Source organism: Chroicocephalus ridibundus, chromosome 2 (assembly GCF_963924245.1).
Source record: "Chroicocephalus ridibundus chromosome 2, bChrRid1.1, whole genome shotgun sequence".
NCBI classification, from domain to species: Eukaryota; Metazoa; Chordata; class Aves; order Charadriiformes; family Laridae; genus Chroicocephalus; species Chroicocephalus ridibundus.
In genome coordinates, this window is record NC_086285.1 from 54,173,755 (window position 1) to 54,198,123 (window position 24,369).

General features: G+C 36.6%; 1 protein-coding gene across 3 annotated transcripts in view; it reads right to left on the reverse strand.

The window, feature by feature from the left end:
* The window catches only part of BBS9 (Bardet-Biedl syndrome 9), a 316,361-nt gene that overhangs the window by 287,242 nt on the left and 4,750 nt on the right, over positions 1 to 24,369 (reverse strand). For all 3 annotated transcript variants that reach the window (XM_063325516.1, XM_063325517.1, XM_063325515.1), the window contains exons 3-5: positions 22,707 to 22,857; positions 21,420 to 21,484; positions 18,921 to 19,034 (exon numbers count right to left, since the gene is read on the reverse strand). In XM_063325516.1, the coding sequence (XP_063181586.1) occupies positions 18,921 to 19,034; positions 21,420 to 21,484; positions 22,707 to 22,857 (330 nt within the window). The remainder of the gene's footprint in view (positions 1 to 18,920; positions 19,035 to 21,419; positions 21,485 to 22,706; positions 22,858 to 24,369) is intronic.

Genomic DNA, 24,369 nt, shown 5'->3' on the forward strand with positions numbered 1-24,369 from the left:
TATTATTGATTATGGTAGCCTTGTGTGTTCTCCGCAAAGTGACTGACGTGATAGAAAGTGCCATGCATAAGGTCTGGCTGGCTCAAGAAGAAAAAGGGGGTATTGTAGGAATGTGTCTGAGAGAAAATGGCCATGTGAGCCAGCCTCCCTACTATGAGAGATTAGATTAAGAGCAAAACAGGTGGTAGAAAATGGAATTAGTACATGGGAAAAATGAGAACTGAGAAGGTAGAAAACATGTTGTGCTAATGACTAAGCAATTTACTATGTGAATTCTTGTAACCAATCTGATCTGTGAATGAACTGCATGGACAGTGTGTGGACAGTGTAACGAGCTCATCAGAAATAAGCAAGTGGCATGTTCGGCTACAACACAGGGTATAAAAGATGATGATCTGTGCTTAATAAACGGCTTCTGTTGATTCACATTGGATCGTCTGGAGTCCAGTTATTTCTCCTCTCAGATTAAAGTCATACATCCTTCTAGGAAATGTAAAGTCTTTGCTTGTGCTAACAGCAAAAGTCAGTGAAGAAATGTTTCCTGTGACTAAATGCAATCATTTTTGTGAGAATTATGGGTTTGACATAGATCTCCAAAAGCATTTTCTAAACAGACCAAAAGTTTCAGAGCTATGATTTTCCTAGGATTTTCTACACATACTTTTTAAATTATGAAGCAGGGTCTAGGGCTTCTGTTCAGTCTTAGAATTTATTGTTTAGAAAATTAGAAACATATTCTACAATATACAAATGCATTAGATATGCATATATACACACCTTTTAAATGCACATAACTAGGATGTTTCCTCTGAAATTATTTGTATAAAGCAGCTTTATTAAGTCTTTAAGAATCATTTACCCTCTTAAATATTTGTCATAGGACAGATTCCAGATATGTTTGATTTATTCATAAACTTGTAGCTGACATTCTACACCTGAAATATGTGGTATTCAAGAGGTTATAGCAACTACCAATCTTAGTCAGAATGAACATTTGTTTTGCTGCTTATGCTGAGTCTCTGAAGTACTAACCAAGAACACTGCAATGACATTACTAACATAAAGGGGTGACTCTCCCTCTCTACTTCACTCTTGTGAGACCCCACCTGCAGTATCACATCCAGCTCTGGGGCCCACAACATAAAGAGGACATGGATCAGTTTGAGCAAGTCCAGAGGAGGGCCACAAAGATGATCAGAGGGCTGGTGTACCTCTCCTATGAAGACAGGCTCAAAGAGTTGAGGTTTTCCTGCCTGGAGAAGACAAGGCTCCAGGGAGATCTTAGTGGCCTTCCAGTACTTAAAGGGGACCTACAGGAAAGATGGGAGGGACTCTTCATCAGGGAGGGAGCAGAGCAATAGGACAAGAGGTTAACAGTTTTAAACTGAAAGAGGGTAGACTTAGATTAGGTATTAGGACGAAATTCTTTACTGTGAGGGTGGTGAGACACTGGAACAGGTTTGCCCAGAGAAGTTGTGGATGCTCCTTCCCTGGAGGTGTCCAAGACCAGACTGGATGGGACTTTGAGCAACCTGGGCTAGTGGGAGGTGTCCCTGCCCGTGGCAGGGGAGTTGGAACAAGATTATCTTTAAGGTCCCTTCCAATCCAAACCATTCTATGATTCCATGACTTTCCTAATTAAAGCTGCAAAAACATCACCCACTTTTTTAAGCGTTTGTGAATTGATGGCTATGCAGTTCACTTAAGTACCTAAGTATCACTTAAGTACCTAATGGGAGAGAATGAACAAGAGGGAGATAGACTCTTCTCTGTTATACACAGTTACAGGAACAAACTATATCACATTAAATTCTATCTGAACATAAAAAAGGATTATTTTTTTTCCTGCAAAGGTCACCAAACACTGGAACCCATTGTCCGGAAAGGTTTGGAGTGTCATTCCATAGAAATATTCAAAACACAACTGAACACAATTCTGGGCAACTTCTAGCTGAACCTTCTTGGGAAGTGGGACTGGACTAGATGAAATCAAGAGAAGAATCATTCAAATAAGGCATTCAAAGAATGCTTTCTATCTTTCATCTCCGATCTATTCCAGGGCACTATGGTAGATATCTATTGCTCTATAGGCTGTGAAATTTCACAGGATTTAGTCGTATCACATACTCCTCATCAGCAAACAGTGGAAACCACTAGAGAAACTTGAGATGTTTTGCCCTTGTATGCTATCAATGTTAATGATACCCAGCTTCCACTTTGTAACAGTTGCCAACATTATTATCACACTGCTGATACACTCTAGAAAAAGTATGAGTTAGCCACCTGTATAAAATTATGAGTAACCAGTAAAAGTACTCTGAGAAACTTGTACAAACACTGATAACTAGTAAAGGTGCTAGCCCACTGGTTGCCACCACAGTCTCTTAGGTATAGTTATCTTAAATTGTAGTTATTGTCTACTAGAAATAGCTAGTGGCATTTTTATTGGGCTTGAAAGAAAATAGTGCTTCATAATCCAGGTGTCCATGTGACCACATTTATTCTACATCTGTTGCCTCAAAATCACATATGCTTGAATTCAGCATTCAAAGGCATACCGAAAACTCTCCCAACATTTTACATTAGCTAACTGTTCAGTTCCACTTCTATTTTACCCTCTATCCAGAATACAACCCTGTAAGTCTAGGGATAGAATGTCTTCAACCCCCCTTTCACCATTTCCTATGAATTTTCCTACCATCAGCAGAGTGTTACAGGAAGTCTGCAGCTGTATGCCCTATTTCCAGAACCTTAACTTTCAACATCTAGCTTCAGGTTTCAGATACCAGAGAGTTCCATTGAAGCCAAAAAAATTACAGATATCATCTTGAAAAAACTTTTTTAAAGGCACAGTAGTAGAATACATTTGTACTTTAAGGCTTCTTATTTTTCATATTTTCTTTCTAAGGAAGATACAGATAAAACCAGAAAAACCCCAAAATTAAAACTCTGCGTAAAATAACTTGTCAGCAAGAAATTACAATAATTATGTTTAAAATTTTGCCATGCTGCTATTCTACTGTTTTGAAAAGTTCTAAATACTGCTTGATCTATAAGATTAAAAGTAAAAGACATTTAATTGTGAAGTGAGTGCCCATACTAACACAGAACTCATATTTTGTTATAGAATTAAATTTCAGGTACTTCTGGTGATACTAATGGTAATGAGAAAGTCATCTTTTAGACAGCATCTGACCACAACCTTCAGGGTTTAAGCTTGTCTAAAATATACAGTTTAGTTAATTTCTATTTGTCAGATATAATTGATACATAGTGGTAGTATAGTAATCTGGTAATACTACAAATAACAGAAAAAGGTAAAGGTCAGTAGAGGTGTTACTGCTTAAGTAACAAGTAGTAATAGCTTCTGCTCTCATTTATATTATGAGTATCAATATTATTCTTACCAATTTCATTACATCATGAAAATGATGACTAAAAAAACTATAGCACTTTCTGCAATATATATGAAGCTACATGTCATATCAAACATGGAAGCATTCATCTTTAACATTCATAATCCCTAATCACACACAAACATTGTTAAAATATCTCGTCTTAACAGTAGCAATATGATTGAATACGACTTGACATAACATGACAAGGTCTTTAGACCATTCCAGTGATCTCCAAGTATACTGCAGTACTGAACCATACTGTCTGAAAAAAGAAATATACATCAGGCACTTATTCAGTCTTAAGCAATCACTCTTCTTGCCTTTAAGAGCACAGCATCACTTCTTAATATACCTACCACTTTATTCATCATATTTGTGTTGTTCTTACTCACTAATTTTCAAATTTGGATTTTAACTAGCATGTACTAGTGGATCAAACTCCAATTATCCAAACTTTTACATGTAAAGCATAATTAAAAAAATTAAATTGTGTATGAACTCTTATTTCCCAGCTTTTTATAGGTCATGTTATTTCCTTTGGCCATTTGTTTTTAATGTGTAGCTAATGAATGGAGTTTTTATGTTTCACTTTAAGAAATGCAGTCTTCCAAAAACTCAGCCAGAAATGTCCATTTCAAAAAAGCTTATTGCAGCCAGTTGGCTTCACCAGTGACATATTTATAAAGTGAAAATATAACCCATAGTGTTTTCTGCAGATCAGATGGAATCACTTAGTGTACTCTACATAGTTTCAGCAGCTTGTGCCTCAAGAGGAATGTCCCTCAGCCACAAAGTGTTACTTTTAAAGCACAAGTCCAGCTACTGTTGTTTTGTAGTTTTGTTATTCTAGCATGCTATGAATACATTCACGTCACACTTTTAAACCATAACGTATTTTTAGAGCTAATGCAAAGCCAAAATGAGACGCAGGTGGTAGCTCTTCAAAATAAGCTTCTAATTAAAACTATTTTGGAGCTCAAGTTTTTTGCATGTTAATGATTTCCTCTACTCTGAGTCTCCTCTCTGGCACCAAATCATTTTCATAAAAAGTACATTATGTAATCACAAGGCCTGAGCACCACGTGAAATCATGGAATGAAAACTACAGTATCAAATGGGATAAATTAGAAATCAGAAAAAGCTTCATGAAGTTACAGACTTTAGGGAGACATCAGCAGAGATAACTTTACTGCCTTCAGTGGTAATCCAAAGCTTCAGTCAAAACCCTCATGTGGAAGGACGCGTGTCAATGAAATAAAAAGATAAATTGGCATTTATAGGACACCTAGGAACTTAAGAGCCCTTTAATGATACATGGGAAGTTTTTTCTTAATTTGACAAAAGAAAAGTTAAATTCACAGTGCATTGGCCAGTGAAACAATGCACAAACTGCATTCCTTCAGACTGGTACAGAAATTACTGTCCTGAATTAAAACAAATAAATGGTTTTGTTTTCCTTCATCACTGAAATTTGCCCCCCAAAACTTCTGCCAGCATAGAGATCAAAGTCTCCTCCAGTTCAAACCCATTTTGGAGAATTCAACTTGCTGCTGAGCATGGCTTCTGAAGCAAAACAGATTTGGGTCAACTGTGAGAAAAGTGCTTCAGGAATCACTTCTGACTGATGGAAAAACCATTTGAAAATACATCAGGCAGTTCTTAAAACGATGTATGGCTAGTAAAAGGCAAGTCTTCGGTTACTTCCCTAACCCAAAAGAGGAAGCACATGTCAGCGTACATTCAGAAAGAACTCTGAATTAACTAGCTTGGTGGTCTGGTGGCTGCTCATTGCTTTACTACGGAAGGGATCAAAGTTCAGGACTTCAGCTGCAGCCATTCATTCTAAGCAAGAGGATCTGACAGTACCCCCAAGGCAGTGCAATACCCTGAACACACGTAAAGAGGAAAAGGAAAAATGCCCTGCATCACCCAGTACTAATGCAAATACCCACCCCAAACAATGCATGAAGTGTACGTACGTCCCAGCTGAGACTGACAAAGTTAATTCTGCTGGAATTGAAAAAAATCACTCCAACAGGAGGGAAATACAAACAGAGAAGTAGACAGAAGTTTAAGAGAAACTAAGGAAAGTGTTTAAGGAAAACCCTAAATCCTCATTCTGCTGTTAGCTGTAATTATTTTCTAATCCCTTCCAGATATTAAAGCATTGCAGTAAAACATGTTCACAAGTCCCAACACAAGAGATGATCTCTCTGCAACAGCCCACTATGTAAGAAGCCTCCCTGGTCAAGACAGTAAAGTGCACAGTCAGAGCTGCCATGAGAAAAAGAATCGTTTTGCTTCTCTCAGCCATCATACTGTATTCTCTCTACCTAACCTCTTGCAGATTTCTGCTTGCCATAAAGCATAAGGAGATTTAAGATGGAAAGGGAATCTTGAACTACTAAAGTATCTCCAAAGGACAGTCAGCCCCCACTTGCACAATCAATCCTTTAAGAGACCTGTGATATATACTCCTTTATCCTTGATCTGACTCTTACCACAGAAGATGACATAGTTAAATTATGCAACTTGGGAATGATCCCTTCAAACCTCCTCTTGACCTGAGGTGGTGGAAGGACCCTTAGGAAAAACACTACTACAGTTCAAAGAAGCACAAAAGACTGAGATACAGTATAGAGATCTGAAAGTATCATAGCAGCAATACCAGCACACAGAAGTTCCTACTGATAGAAACCTGGTATTTGGCACTCTGTAGACACGGGAGGTAAAGTCTCCTCCTCTAAACAGATTATAGTACTAAAATTTGTTTATTACAACCTTTGCATTAAGCAAAGAATTTTTCCCACATTCAAAAGTGGATGTTTCTTTCTAGTGCACGAACTAGTCTCAGGAAGAATGCTCAGGCAGCTGTGAAACCAGTATCACAAAAAGTTATTCTTTTTTCAATACAGCAAATTAATTATATACAGTGTAAACAGAGTGGGTCTTGAAAAAGAACATTAACTGTGCATGGGAGAATGGCTGTATGCATAGATGTAGCTTGAACAACGATGATTCATGAAGTGGTAGAATTTTTTTTCCTTAAATTCTGTTTCTTACCTTAACTTGTTGAGTAACTACTTCTCAAGCCCTGGCAACTACAGAAATCTTTGAAGCCCCTGCATTCATAGAAGCATTACAATACTGATATACACTTCATCTAGAGAAGGTAGGAGAAATTCTAGTTTGTGAACCTTTCCAGTGTCAACCTGCCTTCATCTGAAGTTATAGACCTACCATACATTATATATATATTCTAGAATGTCTTACTGAACTAGCGAATATCTCACAAACAAAAATGAAATAAAGACAAGTACTGTCAAGCTGTTGCCCTTCCAAATCAATAGCCTTTGACTGAATAGTTAGTTAAGGCATATGGATGTTTTAATGAATCACAAATCAATAGCAGATGTTTCATTGAGCTCAATTACAGTTGAATATAGGCCCTATTTTGCAATAATTTAGGTACTTTCAAAAGTTATCAGTAGGATCTTAAGTCATGATCATACAATAATACTACCACCTTTAAAGTTCCATTTAAGACAGACCCACTAACTTATAATCAAACAGAATAACAAAATCCCACTGTTAAAAGCCAGTGAAACTCCTCATCTTCTCTACTTCCCCACTTACAGTCTCCATAGAGGAAGAAGGTTCATGATTCCTACGCACCTCCCAAAGCACTTTGATGCTTTACTAACTTTTTGAGATAGAGAATTGTTGAAAATATTTGCTGAAGAATGCTCTCCAGAATAACTGAAGTCATATCCAAAGAATTCATTAAAAATAGCTTATAGCAAAGTCTAACACTCTGAAGCTTACAATGCAAAACTGGGAGTTTACTTTACAGAATCTTAGATGGAACACCTATACCTCTTCAAGAAGTTTCAAATATCCCATTAAAATTGGAAATAAACAGCTTGACTAAGTATCCTCAAAAACACCAATAAAATACAGCCACTTTTCACATTCAGATCATTTGTCTATATATATCGTAGGCCAGTAACCAACACACAGAAAGGACTAAACTCTTACTTCATGGTCAAATGAGTCAGTGAATTATGTCTCTTATCAAAAAAATCACCATCCCTATTGGTTTCCTTTTTGGCAATCTCAGAAAAGACATCATAGATTTTCACAAGCAGGATCAATTTTGTTATATTTTCAGACTGTTGGAAGCACACTGCAAATACTCAACTGATCTTATTATTTTGCCACTAACATTGCAAAATATTATTTTCATGCTTTTGCAGGTAAGCAAAGTAACACATTTTCGTTCCAATCAATCACAAAGAGCAGCTGAATACATTTTATTTCTGCTGTAACCCTTCCTTGTCCTTTTTATTCACTATAGTCACCAAATACATCTTGGGGGGTTATACACGTTTATTATACTATGCTCATAATCAGACTCAGTCATGTTAAAGAAATGCAAAAAACTAGCAAGGATAGACCTAACAAGGCAGCATTATTTGTTTAAATTATGAACACTCATCTGATCTGACATTTTACAGGGGCAACAGAGCAGACAGCCACAGCAATGTGTGGTAAAGTTACAGATTAATTTTGTGTAAAAATTGAATATTTAATCCAATAACTCAAAATTTTCTTTTTGGTCTGCTCAACTTTTTTTGAGCTGGATTGCTTTTTTTAAACTTTGCCACTTGAAATGACAGCATTGAGTCCCCTTCCAACTCTGAAATTCCGTGATTGCACAGCACCAGCCTTTAAACTTCCAGTAGGCAGAGGCTCTGCTACTTAGCAAGAACTATGATTAATGTAAGCTCAAGTCTCATTGACCAAAGCTTGCATTACCACTCAGGGGATAACACGGCAATCCTACACAAAACAAGGATATAAGATGAAATCTATGAAAAATTTTCACTTTTTCCACCTTCTTGAATTTCTAATTATTTGGTGACACTTTAAAGTCTTATTCATCTGCATATGCACAGCTGTCCAAGTTTCCCAATGATAAACCTATCAACAATGACTAGAACAAGTTGTGCCCATGATCAGCACCAACTGGGTACAACAAAATTAGAACTCTCCTCATGAATCTGAAGTAAAATCACCTTGTCACATTTTCCCTGATTTGTATCTCCTCTTACTAGTCTGTTCCCAGACAACTAGTCTGTTGCCTGTTTTGATCCAGGCAAACTGCATTCATTGTCCTTTCTTTGCATTGTTTTCTGCACTTGGTATCCTCCAGACCTAGTCACCACTACCCAAAACCTCCAGGAAAATCTCTCTTGAATGATGTGGTAGAGTGGTTTCTAAATAGGAATGATTTGCACCAAACCTAATACCCCAAAGTACAACTAGCAGAAAGCATCATAGCCTGTGTAAGATACATTTCACCACTCTAAAAGAAGCAACTAACAAAGGTTTGGTGACCTTCCAAATCAATTTCTCGAGGTTAGAGGTTTTTTTGTAACAGAATAGTCACAGATGAATACTAGAAAAACAAGCAAAAGCTACATATACACATTTCTGAAAGACCCTTTGAGAAGACAAAAGAGACTGAATAGTTAGAAACTAAAATTGCATTCTTTTGGGTAAAAAAAAAAATATGGGGCAGCAAACAAATCTGACAGACAAATGCAGCCACATGAAATGCTGGAACATTTAATAAGAAAGTACATATGTAAATAATAAAGCTGTACATAGGTTTGAAGTAACATAAAATTCATCATGCCAAATTATTTATTAGACAGGGTAATAATATAGACTGCATTTCTAAACTTTAAAGACAGCATCTCTAAACTTAAGTAAAACATCTGATATGATCTCAGACAATTGTCTCACAGGAAACCAGAGAATGGCAGGCAATAGCACTAAGAAGAAGAATCTGGGGATTAGAGTAGGATGATGAATTAAATATGAGTCAACAATATGTCACCAAAAAGACAAATGCAAGATTGGGTCATTATTAATATACATGCGCTATTAAAAACATATGAGGTAATTATTGTTCTGCTTGGCACTCACTGATTCTTGGCAGGAGTACTGCAGAAGCCATAACCCCACATGCAAGATACAAAACATTTTACACTACCAGTGCACAATGACTGCACACATTTGGGTACCATACTTCAACAAGAGAAATTAGAAAAAGCATCATATAAAATCCATCAAAGTCTTGAAAAACAAGTCTTTCACTTACAGAGACAACTGCTCCTAAAGTTATTTCTACAATTGGGTTTATTTCATTTTTATTATAGTGCTTTGTTTCAACAAAATGCAGATTAAGTGATATATCTAGCAATTTATAGCTGAAGCAAAAATCTGGCATACTGAAGGCAATGGGAGTTTTTACTTCAGTTAGGCTACGATCTCATGCATTACTGTTAAGAGAAGCCGAGGAAGATGAAAGGAAATGGATGGTAAGAGATTCAGAGAACATTCTCCTTGACTAGTTTTCCATCCACATGTGCAATTTAGAGAAGAGGTTCTAACTCCATTATTTTAAAAAAAACGAACCAACCAACCACACACTAACAGGTTTCCAAAGTTACATGAGAAACCATTTACAAGTAGTCATAAGCAGATCTATTCCATAAAAAAACTCATGAAGACGAACCTTTCAAATGATGTGTCCTTATCCAGAAGCAATTTAACAGGAAGGTAACAGTTAAGCATTCTGCTCCTTAACAGAACTAGCCAATAAATCAAAGTCCAAATTTATACTGCTGCTGTATTTAAACATAGTCATAAGAATCATTTAACCTTACAGCATAAAACCCAGCTGATAACTTTTTTCTGACTAACACCTAATAAAATTCATTCTTGCAGAATTGTGGAAAAGTTAAGCACAGTCTACCCTTCTTATAAAGTTTCCTGTTACAAGGTCGCATGGTTTGCACATATCTTGTATTTCATTATTAAAAAAATTCCTCCATATAGCACCCTCTTTGTTGTAACACTCAAACATACTTTGCCTCTAGGCTAGTGCTATAATAAAAGTAAAATTAATTCAAGGCCATTTACTGAAAAAGATAGGTTCAAGGTATTTTCACACTTTTTTGCTTGTAACTTTTTCATGTCAAAGCTGTATTTTCTTTTTTCCTTCCCTTTGCTATTGTTTTATTATTTCCTTTTATTGGTACAGTATCCATTGAACCACTTCAAATAAATCCAAAGTATTCTGGAAGCCAACTGAAGGCATTAAGGTTTCAGATTAAAAAATAAGTTACAAGACCTATGTATTATTAGGAGGATCCAATTCTAAATAATTTATGAAGTCATTTGAAGAAGTTATATAAAACCAGGATGAATTCACTGATTATTTACTATTAGATAATGCAAGTATATTTTATGGAACCGCACAAAGCAGTAATACTGCTTTTGCAGTAAGAATATAAAGCCAGTATCTATAAGTGATTATCATTCAAAAATAACTCAGCAACTAACAAAGTGAGGTTATTAAACTATGCTTTCTCTCTGTCACTAAATAAAATTATTATTCTATTCAACAGTAACCCAATACCTTGTCCGTCCCCCTGGAAAAGCTATCAATATTCTGTTTCTTTAGTTCTTAAGCAGCAGGCAAAATCTTAATAATATAAATTGAAAAAGAAAACTGGAAGCATTGAGAATGTTCATACACCCACCTTAATCTACCACTTACACCATGGAAAACAATCACAGAACACAACCCTCACCTGGGAAATATCATCTTCCTATTACTGCATGTGATCATTCACACACTTCCTAAGCACTTCAGAGACTAGCTCAGGAAACCTGCACTTCATACACCAGTCCTCAAAGTGTAGAATTTTAATATTCACTCCTTATACACCATTGTTTGTTCATATATGATCTACTATCCTGCCTACTATTCAGCCTAATGCACAACTGACCACAGGAAATTTATGTGATAATCTGTAAAGCTACCTAAGCTTCAAGTAATAGTGGTTTTGTTTTCACTTTAAAGCACTTCTCCATTCCTTATATCTTTTCAGCAGAAATTTATTGCATACACTTTCCTCAAACGTAAGTCACATCTGACTCAAGGCAAACAAGGCAAAGAATGACATTGTGGTCTGATCTGCACACTTTTTCAAAGCAGTAGTAAGGGCTTTGTTCTTTTGCTACATAAGAGCATAATACCATCATTTCTTATAAGCAGGCTCCACATCAGTAAATCTCTCTTTTTAAGAACAGTCAGGCACAAGTAGTGTGTTGACTCTCTCAAGATGTAGAAGGACTTAGGCTAACAGCTGTAAGCTAGCTGAGTTGTAACCCATTCAAAAGAAACTGGTAATGTAGGAATAAGAGTCGTTTTCCAAGTTAGCATCTCTCTCTCAGGTTTCTCTAAGGGCAGGACAACACACCATGTTGTCCTGCCCTTAATGTGAACAAGACAGAGTCAATGCACTGGACAGAGTTTACTTCTGTATGTTGCAGGTACAAAATTAAGATACTTGCAGCACTAGTTATCTAAACATCACATTAGAAAAAGGCTATCAAATTAATTATGAAGTAATACGAGCTTATTTGCCCTGAGTTAAAAACTAGTGATAACCCATCTATAAGAAGTTTTAATATTACCACAGGAGGATGATTCAATGCTATTGTTCCATATAACTGAAGCCAACACCAGTAAATTGATTAAACAAAGCTTCTGCACAGCTAGAACAGATCCAATTCAGCATTATTTTAACTAAAAGAACTATCCCCAAGAGATACAAATTCTACCAAAGAGAATACAAACTACATGATTTTGGTGGAACTGTAAAAAAATTTAAGAATGGAACAAAACTATGATCAAATCATGTCAATCACAAAGTTTAACAATACTGGCTCAAAATCACATCACTACATACTTAACAGAAAAAATCTTATCACTGTTTTTCAATAAACATTGTTTTAACCTTAATTAAGATGAAACAATATGTAGAATGTTGCTTAAGAGTTTACTATTTCTAGATTAATAGCAGATTTATGCCTTAAGAACTGAACTGAGATACACTGCTGCATAAAGAAGAAGAAAGAAAAGAAATTATTAACTGAGATATTCAATTCAGTTGCTTCACTCCATTCCATTTTTTAGACAACCTCAAAATATGCAACTCATTTATCAGAAGCTTTCCATCAGCAGTGACTTTCAATCAGCCAAATGAAGTTACATCATTCAGGGTTTACCAGCCCAGTACAACATTTTAAACTATTTTATTTACTTGTCCTCACAAATCTTTATACTTCACAGAAGACATTTGAGAGATGCTATCCAGCATATAAACTAGAGTTCTAAACCAGCACATCTCATGCTGCATCTAGTACACACACTGTTGTAAAACCAGCCCAGCTGCCTCTGCACCACATAGCAACCACAGAAGCATAAGTACATTCTTGTTCATATTAAAGAAACCCAACTCAGATCTTTGATAGATGAGTAATAAGAGAGAGCTTTGCTTTTGGGTGACCAAAGATTCTAAACAAGCCTAAGATGCTCAATGGCTTTCTCATTTCTCTCCCAAACACAAATATAAACCAGAGTTATGCAAACTATACTCTTGCTATTGTGAACTGATCAGGTTCTTTAACATAATCTCCCCCAATAACTTGGCATTTGACTCAAGTATCTTATAAAGACACAGAAAGACATAGTACAGATGTGAAAACAGAAAAAAACTTTCCAAGATATTATAAACCATCAGCAAACATCACTTCATACAGTGAAAGCTGAACTGTTACTACAGCAATCCCTGGTGGCATAATTGCATGATGCAATAATAGTATAACCTGACCTTATAGAAATTACATGATGAAATAGGTTATATAAAGTAAAATTTTTGTAGAGATGAGTCCTCATCACAGGTAAGGGCGCAATAGAAATCATAAAAGAGTATGCTTTTTCATCTTCATTTTCTTTTAAAAAAATTAAATCAGAAGAGCTTAAAGTCACATTGAGTTCTTTAAAATTTACATTTGAAGTAAAACATTAAGACTGTACAATCTGTTCATTACTTAAGGGCTGTGACATTTTGCGGCTAGGTTAAGAGTTCACTTGGTTGAAAACTAGTGTTCAGTACTACTAACTCATGGTTTTATCATGAATCATCCTTTCTAAGAAGGCCCATATGCCAGAATCAGAGCACTGCAGGACAAACTCAACTTACAGCTCAAAGATCATGAGGAAGAATTCAGAAATATGAAAAGCAGACCACGACAGCATTCTACATAATAAAGGCAATGACTTAAAAATTAAGTTCAACTTTTTGAAGGTCTGGGCTAACAATACAGAATTTTTAAAATACAAAATGATTAGTTGGTCTTTCTATGTCACTTCTTGATAGTTTCATGCTCTCATTTTAGCACCAGCGTTCAGAGACAGCAAGGAACAAATATAATGTTAAAGCAGTAAATAAATTTGAAGTTCTGTATTACAATCCTTCCCTTTGCTACAGATTTTTAAAGTTGTAAGTCACAACTAACTCTGCCTACACCATGCTTGATTTATATTTTCATCTTTGTAGGTTTTTGCATTTACTTGTTTTAAAACATTTCCATTAGCTTTGTTTAGGATTCTAACTAAACATATAAGGGATTTCCTTGTTATTTCCCACATCCCTGGCCTCTTAACAGTTTTGCTCAAAGTAAGAGTCAAGCTCATTTCACCTTTTGCTGAAGTTCTACAGTCCACAAAACACATTTTGTTATAATTAGTAAAACAGTTTTAGCTATACAGGTCTTCAGAAAGTGCTTTTCTGTACTTCATCAAGTGTTGCAGTAAATACACCTGTAGGAGCAGTCCAAATATACATGCAGCTTTAGAGATGCAGCCTACTAAACAATAACTGTAATGAGAGGACCATCTAGTGGTGGCAATCACAATTAACACCCTGCTACTTCAAAGACAAACGCACACTGTTAATCTATGCAAGTCACAGGACAACTTCTCAGTCTTTGGGTTTTGTATTCCATAGTTTTAATCGTTTGTTCAATTTAGATTTTGACTTTCTATGATGAGACTAAATAAATGAGTTTGTTGATTGCCTTCATCTGTTCCTGCTACAAGAACATCTATGTCAATTCTTCCACACGTGAAAGTTGCTCATAGCATCAAATCATTAAACTGAAGCCACTAGCAAGAATTAAGCTGCTAGCAACTAGGATACAAAATAGGTTTGTTTACCTCGCAATTCTCTCCTTGGAGAAATCTATAATACCTTTTTTCTTAATACAAGAGACCGAAAAATCACCAGTTGAGAAGTGACAGTTGTACTTGGTATGTTTTACACCTCCATCACTTCTCAACTAAACAGATTCAGTTTAACAGACCAGATCATAACACAATAAGGGTCTAAGACTGCCACAAACTAGCAGGGACAGGAGAGCAAAAACTTACATTGGAGGAAGCTGACTAGGAATGTGATACACATCTAGTGGTGTTTGCTTCCATGTTTTGAACACGTCAAACAACTGCTGAGACATTCTTCCCCATCTACCACCGTAATAGAAGCTGTGAGAAATCCTCCTTACTAATGAAGCAGCAGAGAGTAGGAACTAGGAGATGTTTATGTAAGCACACACTGAACTACAAATGGTTGACGGAAGTTTAGTGGTGCTTCATAATCAAACCGAAACATAAAATAGTAGTAGAGCATTTGCTTCTAACAGCTATTCTCCTTAATTTCTGAAAAGCTCTGATAGGACTCTCAGTCAAACAACACTCAAGAGAAAAATTTCAGGCAGCTTCTCCTGTAAAGACAGGCATCCTAAAGACACTAAGATGCTTTGTAAATTAGAGAACCAGATTCTACTCCAATACAATCTAAACTTTAGTATTATGAAAACTGAAAGCTTGGTCTGAATAAATATCCGCCTCTTCAGTGCCTGTAAGGGTCTAAAGGGAACTGCAAGATTTTCAGCAGCTCAGAAAGGTAAAGAACTGCTGGATTGAAACAAGAGGTCCCTTCCATACCTTTATGCATACCTTGCTGCCTACTTACAGAACTGTTCCCCAATTTAGCAGTCACACAGCCTCAGACTTCTGTTACAGCCTGTTTTATGCATCTCCCTACCTACCCCAACCCACCTTGTGGCAGGTTCTTGAGAACAAGAAAGCATAGTATGCTCAAGGTCTTTCTCCACAGGGTTCTCTATAAAGCAGGAGCAACAGTCAGGAAGAGGCAAGCCTCAACCACCTTCTTCGCTGTTCAACCTTTCTTTTTCAAAGGGAATTGAAACTTTTTCTAAAGGAATGAGCAGAGGCCATCACAGAGGCTAAAGGAGATGTAGGATGGGAAACGGAAAGTATGCGCTGGCTTTACACCACAATTTTTAAATAGACTGTGCAACCTTACAGCACCATGAGACTAACACTTGGCATCTCAGTTAAGGCCACAGCTGTCGCACTAGACAGCACAGATTGCATCTGCACATGAGTAGAAATCACCATTATGAATGATTACAGAAGAAATCTGAATGCCAAGGGGCAAGTATTTTATCCGAGGTAAGAGCAAGCAGTAGTGAACTGATCATTTTCAACAGTATTCACTAAATTGACAGGCAACCATTTGGAAGCAGCCCAACAAAAAATAAACAGAGCATTAACTAGAACCCAAATAACTGTTTGTCATAAGAAAGGACACAAAACCCTCAAGAATGTTTTAGAGGACGCCAGTACAAACTAGCATACACAAACTCAATCATATTTTTCTTTTGTCAGTGTTAACTGGTATAGCTGGGTACAATGAGTTTCTTCACCAATGAAGGTATAGGATTAAATGCTCCATAAAAAGAAAAAGGCATGAGAAAGCAATGAGCAAGAGAAATCTGAGTAAGACTGAGCAACTTCATAGATAAGTGCTCTGTGTCAACTCCTGCAGCATTCTTTACTTCCTCAAATGAAAGATTATGTTTCTGGGGGACTTACATTCACCCTCCTCCCCAACACTCCCACCGCATATTTTCCATATACTCTCCTTCTGTTCAACTGCCATTCTCCTGTGTTTGCTTCAGTAGCTCCATAAACATGACCTCTGAAGTGCCTCTTTCACCTTCACATTGTATCAAGGATGCTTGAGTATAGCAATAAGACACATTATTCACAGCAGTAACAGAAGGCAATAAATACAAAAACCCTCCGCGTGTTTTGTTAGTCCACTTCTAGAGTGGGGTGTAGAGGTCACACTGCTAGCAAAACAAGCTCACTGCTGCACGCTTACAGCGCTGCCACCATCATGAATTAACTTCTGCTGAAGGCGAGAGAGACTGTTAGCAGATGCCTGGCCAAGAATTGCAGAGAAGCCTGTGGAGGGCAGATCGTAAAGGAAAAAAAAAATATTTATTTAAAGACTGGTTGACTCCCAATGCAACCCCGAACAACAGCCAAAAGATACACACACAGAGTATGGCAGGCCAGACCAGGACAGGCATCTGTTTACCAAAATGAACAACACTTGATATGTCTCCTTTCTGGTTCACTCTGTCTGGTCTTGCAAGATGGAAATAAAACCACAACACTGTCATTCATAAGCCTCAAGGAGAGAACAGGGTATTAAAGATGATACTCAAAGAAAAAATGAAACAGATTCACCGCAAAAGGCTATGGGCAAGATTAAAAGCACATTCTTGACAAGAAATCTAATCAGTCCAAGAAAGCCACATAAAAAGGACATTCAGTCTAGGAAATCTACAAAAAAGAACATTCTTTCATTTCCCTAAAACAATTTTCTCCAGTGTCCATTTTGCCTATTTCTCTGATACTTCAATATGTGCCTCAGTAGCCTGCTACCAAGTACCTGAACATTCACTATTATTTTCCTAGATTTAGGTCTTAAACAGAAGGCTGCTTCTTCTGATATGAACACATTATTTATTTCATAACACAAATCTCTGCCTTTCTTGTTTATTAACATTTTTGCGACCTCAAAACAAGACTTGAGGTCAAACTTTTTCCACAGCAATAAACACACTAAAGAACTGGAACACTGGGAAGAAAGAAACAAAAAGAAAAGCAGCTTGGCATGCTTGGACAGAAGTGCTACTAGAAAACAAGAAAAGGTTGCAGAACTTACCAGAGTTCCCTCTGCTGTTCTTGCTGCTTTGTCAGGATTGGCCCTCATTTTGACCATCCTAGGTGTTGAGAAGCATTTGGCTGGCTGGGTAGGTTCTGAGGTAAACTTTACCTTCTGTCTCCCTAGCTTGCAGAGACATTTTCTTCATAATATCATTTGCATCCCCCACAGCTCATGAGAAGGTACGTAAGAGGTAGGTCTGGCATCAAGACTGAGCTGGTGGTCAGACCCCTACTCAGATCTTCATGGTAAACAAACATGCACATCAAAAATCCAGATAGTTTATTCTGCAGAACTGCCTGCTGGTACATGGGTATTTGTTTTATCCTTGAACTATTCCACACGCTCACAACTCTTTGCTTACGATCACCTCAATACATCTGTAACTGCAATTCCACTACAGTATGTCAGGAAGTACACTATTCCCTCTTCTCAGATTTAGAAAACTCAATATTGGCTTTCTGCTGTTAACAGGAATATGCCCATGCCCTATACACAGACCCCTCAAGATAATCATAGCATAGATACCTTCTCATCCATATGAGTTGACCGTTTTCCCAAGGTGATTGTGTAAATTAGTAGGTGAAAATATCTTCAACCAGTATAAATTTTGGTCAGCTGAATTTAAGCCCAGGGACAAGCTTGAGTTTAGGGTAAGGCATTGCTGAATTATTACTAGAAGGTTATTACAGGCACAGAACTGAGTGATTGTCTGCATGTATTTGCCATATTGACTCAGAAGACTTTCTGCTTTGGTAAAGTGACATCACTCTGCCAACGGTTTGGGGATGCTACTTAAGTAGATGACTACCATGCCCCAATATTGTTGGGAAATATTTGGCAGTAGTGGGCAAACTTTACTTCTGAAAAGAAAGAGTTAGCATATAGAGCAAACCTAAATGCTTCCAGATGGAACACAAAAACATTCATAATTGTGTCACAAGTTCAAAAAAATGGATATCTATTAAACTCATTCAAAACTACACACCCCATAAATATTATTTTCCACTGTTATGTTTTTCCAATCAAAGATTAATTTTTTTTTTGAGGTCTGCATTAGGTATCTTTAAAGACACTTGTTATTTTAAATTCAGAGAATGAAGATGTTAACTTTTTTTCTTTGTCCAGAATAAGCAAGTTGCAGAAAAGCAAAACAGAATGGAAGCATACAAGAAAACAATTATTTTAGATGTTAAAATATTTTACAAGGAAAGAGACAGGGGTTTTGTAATTTTTTTTTTTAAATCAGTATTACCCTTGTAAATTCACATTCTGTTCAAGATGTCAGGAAACAACTATTCTGCATTTAATATTCTTTGCCTCATTTTAGCTTCAGTTATTTTCTATAAGCATCAGATAAAAGGTATCATCGTTTATAGAAAGATGGTTTCCTCTAGACAGCAGCATCATGTCGTCTTTAAAAATCTAAATTAATCCTCAACTGTTCACAGTTAAACAACTAATAATAAAGAATATGCAACAAGGAGCTTACCTTTTACACCACCAAATGGACCGTAAGTCATATTACAAGCAGTTCTCTGAAGATTGTGCTCATACATCAGCTTAATCTGATACTGGTTCCCATGTTCCACATTTCCCAGAGTTCCTATAACAACCAAAGGGTATATATTTATATCTTTGATCCATGAAACATGGAAGTAGTAAAGGAGTACCAGTTTAAACAAACTGAAAAACTATAACTTACTGCTAGTGACTCTGAGATATGAAGGCTCACACTGCTGCTTTCTTTAAAAAGAAAAAAATCAACAAGCTACAAAATTCCCAAAGACCAGAACCAGAAATAAGGTCTCATTATACTAAATACTGTATAAAGACTTATACCTTATACCAGCAAGAGGCTGAGATTTTATTACTGAAATATATTTTTCTTCATGTTGGGCACACCTCTAAAGTCAGAAAAAAAGCCTGTTCAAAGGGAAATTCTTATCATTCTTTAGTTATTCAGTGAATATACTATATCCAACAGCCAGACTCAGCTGTAACAGTCTTCATCTCAAATTAAGCTATAGCTAGTCATTAGCTATAATTTGACAAAGCTATGCCCAGGGCACATTTATCACTTGCCTTTACTCTGTCTGAAATTCAATACAGTGATCAAGAACACAAAGATAAGAGACAAACATGTTAACAAAAATAATTTTATGATATACATCACATCCTCTGAAAAGGTCTGCATGAACTTTAACTTCCTGACTCCTTCAGGGAACCAGGAGAAATTCAAGAAGTCTAAAGAAACTGATGTTAAAGCTTCCCTTTTGACAAGTCTTTCCTGCACTTCATGAAGAAAACAAAGCTCTCAATCATGTACAGTAACACTTAAGGACTAATATCAGCAAGAGGAAAAAAAAAAACAAAACAAAAACCTTTGAGAACAGTCACATCAGCAGGGAAAAAGGTGTTTTAAGTGAATGATATCTAAGCTAATCCTACCACAGCTTTAAGTATACAAAGATTATTCCAACACCATATCCAATATAGCTTTTAAGCAATTGCCCTTAACGCAAGCCCACATTAGGGAAAGGACTGGAACAGACATGAGGGAAAAAGCCCTGACTGGATAAGTAACTAGCTAAGTAGCAACACCACAGGTAAAACAAGTTAGAAAGTAGTCAGTCTGTGTATACTGACTGTAATACAATATCCAGGCCATACTTTAGTCAGGCCTTAAGGATGCTTTCATTTGTCAAGCAGCACAACTATTTTATTATAAATAACAGATATAGCAACATGTATAAAGCCAGTAAAAATCCCACTTTATGAAAAGTGTAATTTGCCATTGAAACATAAAGAAATAACAACCATTATTTCTCAGAGGAGCTTGTTTGAAAGTACCTGTTCAGGTAAGTGAAATTACCATTAGAGCATGAATTAACCCTAATATAAATTAGTATGAAAAATCTTTTAAAGGAATGTAAAACTTCACTTATTATTAAATGCTTAAACCATGTAAAGCAAACAGCAAATTATAATTAGAAAAGAAATTCTAGACTGACGTTGTGTGCCACTAATGCAAATTTTAAAATAAATTGTTTTAATAAAAATTGTACTGGTAGGCTACAATCCTAGAACATAAGCACTATTACAGAGAAGGGACAGTATGAAAACTGCAGTATATCTCAAAGTAGTACAAAGACCAATTTTACAGGTGTCTCCAAGTAAGATAACTAGAAGGAAACAGAATCTGGAAAGAGAGCATGTGTTTGTAACCTGTCTGCCCACCACGCTGTGAATAAGCAGCAAGCTGCCACTACAAGAAAACCATGCTCTTACAATGAACTGAGCCACAGCTGTCCCTGCAGAGAGAAAATGAGCAATGTATAGCTGTCTATTGAATTTTGAAGCTGGGGGTATAATCAATAGATTTCTTAAGTCTGTGCTGTGCTTTAAACATATATTAGAGAGAATGCAAAGCACAGAATAGGTATTTTATGACTTGCCTCTTACATACAGAAAGAATACAGCACTTAGAATTTTCAGACAAAGCAGGAAAAGAAAGAAGATTCAAGAAAAAAGAAAAACAACATAGTTTTACCTTCTTACCTGTATTAACCTTCAGTCTTCTCTTGGGCTATATTACCAATGTTCTGGATCTCTAAGAAATTATCTGGATTTTGGGGTTCAGAAATAATTGCAAGTGTTCAATTTTTAAAGAGCTCAGTAAGTTATCATTGAACAACCATTTGTTCATTAGTGTGCTGAACAGTAACACCCACTCCTAAAATTGTAATGGGAACTAGCTGTTCACAAGCACTACCAACCACAGACCACGACACACATCACAGCATCTCAAGCACTGAGCAGATCAGCAAATCTCTATTTCGTCTTCATACATGGGTTTGAGTGAGAGAACATGACTGCAATTCTTTGGGGAAGATAAACAAACACTGTATATACCGAGTCTGGCATTTAACCTAATCCAAACATTAGAATACACGTAAAATCATGGGAAAGCTTGCAGCTGTAAACTAACCTGAAACAGCATATACGCAGAGTTTTCGGCAATGCAACACAGCCAGATGAAGTCCTTCAGTACCACTATAAAGGAGGTTAAAAAAAGCACGCTGTTTTCAAATAAACTCTAAGTAAAATGCATACAGAATAAAATTCAAGTAACATGTTGAAATTACTTTCAGGTATGGGCCAAATCTGAATGTTTGGTTGTTAGATGCTAGCACAAAAACTCAGAAGTCCTAATCTTCCTACATTCCTGCTGCAGTATTAGAAGTTCATTTCAAAATTAAAATGATTCCTTTAAAGAACTCATTTTTAAAATAAAGTTCTCCTAAGTAGATTCTCTTGCAGCCAACTATACATATGTTCTTAAAGGACTCATTTTAATTTCAAAACTAACTTCTAATACTGCAGCATGAACTTTTTTTTAAAAATGAGAGAAAAACCTGTACTAACCACGGGAAAGACTTCTGCTCTGAGACCAAAGGCCACGAGCTGAAAACCCTACATCAGTTGGAAACTGTTCTTTTATTCAAGTACTCATGGAATGACCCCATGCAGGAATTCTAATGCCTTACCCCGTGAAATGATCTAAAACATTTTCTACAGTTACAGCACAAGAACTTTCTTTCCAGAAAATACTACTTAGCTTTGGGGGAAGAAGAATGTGAACATAGGATTCTGAGTTTATTACTTCTGCCTTATAGTTAAATTAATTTAAGTTCCATGCAGCTGGTACAAAAGTGAATTTTAAAAAAAAAGTAATGTGTGTGATTGTGGTGTAATACTTGTTTGGAGTGACAATGTTTATACCCATTTGTTTTTCCTCTCATTTTTAAAAAAAAAGTTCTCCTAAGTAGATTCTTAGAGACAATTAAATATAAGGCCTTTTCCTTAGAGGCACAGTTATCTGCTCTACCTGGCCACTTACACTAAATTCATTGGAATTAAAGATCTTCAATCCTCTGTTAAACACAAACAACTGGCCAATATTACATCTTAGATCATAACAAGTTAGTCAAGTTTTCTTAACATCTAAAAAAAATAAAACTTTCAATATAGCGTTTTTTCCTGTTCTACAACAAGAAATTGTAGAAGTATCTGGAAGATTACCCTTCACATATACATTAAGTAAAAATTCTCTCATATCAAGATGATTCAAAAAGCAGATCAAACGCATACCGCAGTATTCATAAATGTGCTTAATAGTTGTCCATCTGGAAATTGAAAACTTACCCCCCAAAACAAAGAAAAAAATCACATTTAAGCTGTAAATAAACAGCAACATAGCCTTTCGTTGACTTACGAAACAAATTTTCCCACTTCCACCTGCAATATTGGTTCTCGTAACTGCACTTCCAAGAGCAAGTCTTCGGGTTGTATTCCATCTCCAGGTTTCACAGGACGTGGATTAAAGATTCGAAGATACCCCATATAACTGCCCACAATAATTTTATCTAAAAAAAAAATAACCAAAGGAGACTACAGAATACAATAGCACATATGGAATTCAATTTGCTGCAGAAGTGCTTCGAGGAATACCCTGAAAAGATAGAATATTTACATGATTCAATTAATGTTGATTATGCTCCATCTTCTAGGTTAAGATTAGCAATTAGCTTTTTTGCATATCCATGAAAACCTGTCAGCAAAGGGTTTAATATGGCAATTATCATGGTGATGGCACTGATCATTGTTACTATTCCATCATTTTAGATTGTTGTTCACACTTCCCGAAAAGTAGTGTTCTGGTTTTGAAGAGTACTTCGAACTTTCAGCTTCTACATCTTGGATTTGTGCGTACACATATCACACCAGCAGAAGTATGAAACTTTAAAATTGGGACCAATTACATTTATCCAAATGCAAACTAAAGCCAGATTGTCATGTCTCATGTCAACAAAGCCAGGCTTTGAGATCACCTGCTCTTGAGACAGATCCATTCTCTCAAAGGAGAACGCAATAGTTACATTGGAGTTACTTTGGAATCAGTATTTTAAGCAAGTAGTCATTTAGTTGGTTGTGAATAACAAAAAGTTATTAATGAAAAAACCACAAAGAGGTGCCTCCCATATTAACAAGTTGGTTGCTAGTACTTATTTCCTCTAGATAGAGGGCATCATGGCAAAAATAACAGAATTGGTCTACAAGCCAGGAGAACATACAAGTAACTCCTGAACACAGTTCACAAGGTTCTAAAGGTTTAGCATAGTTCCATAGGACCCCATGTAAAAGCTCAGAACAGCTGCTTGCTTCATCTCTTTTTCAGTCACAAAAAAAACTTTCACCCACAAGCGCCTCATTCAGAGAATACTGACTGCCTTCCCCCACTCATCTTTTCCTCAGTCAGTAACAAGTATTCCTTCAGCAGTAAATTAAATCCATTTTAGTTATTAACTCCTTAAAAATACTTGTGTTAAAGTGAGGACATTTTGACTTGTCGCTAGGCGATGGCAACCAGCCCACTGCAGGAGAAACACAGAATGGTTAGAGTTGGAAGGGACCTTAAAGATCATCTAGTTCCAGCCCCCCTGCCATAGGCAGGGACACCTTCTACTAAACCAGACTGCTCAAAGCCCCATCGAGCCTGGCCTTGAACACTTCCAGGGATAGGGCATCCACAACTTCTCTAGACAACCTGTTTTAGTGTCTCACCACCCTCACCCCAGTAAAGAATTTCTTCCTAATACCTAATCTAAATCCACCCTCTTTCAGTTTAAAGCTGTTACCCTTACCCCTCATCGTATCACTACACTCCCTGATGAAGAGTCCCTCCCATCTTTCCTGTAGGTCCCCTTTAAGTACTGGAAGGCCACTATAAGGTCTCCCCAGAGCCCTCTCTTCTCCAGGCTCAAGAACACCAGCTTTTGGTCCTAAACTCTGGAAGAAAAAGAGCCTAGTCTAAAAACAAAGAGAAAATATAATGTTGGCAAAGTAAATAAAACAGCAGACTACTACTCCCACAGCAC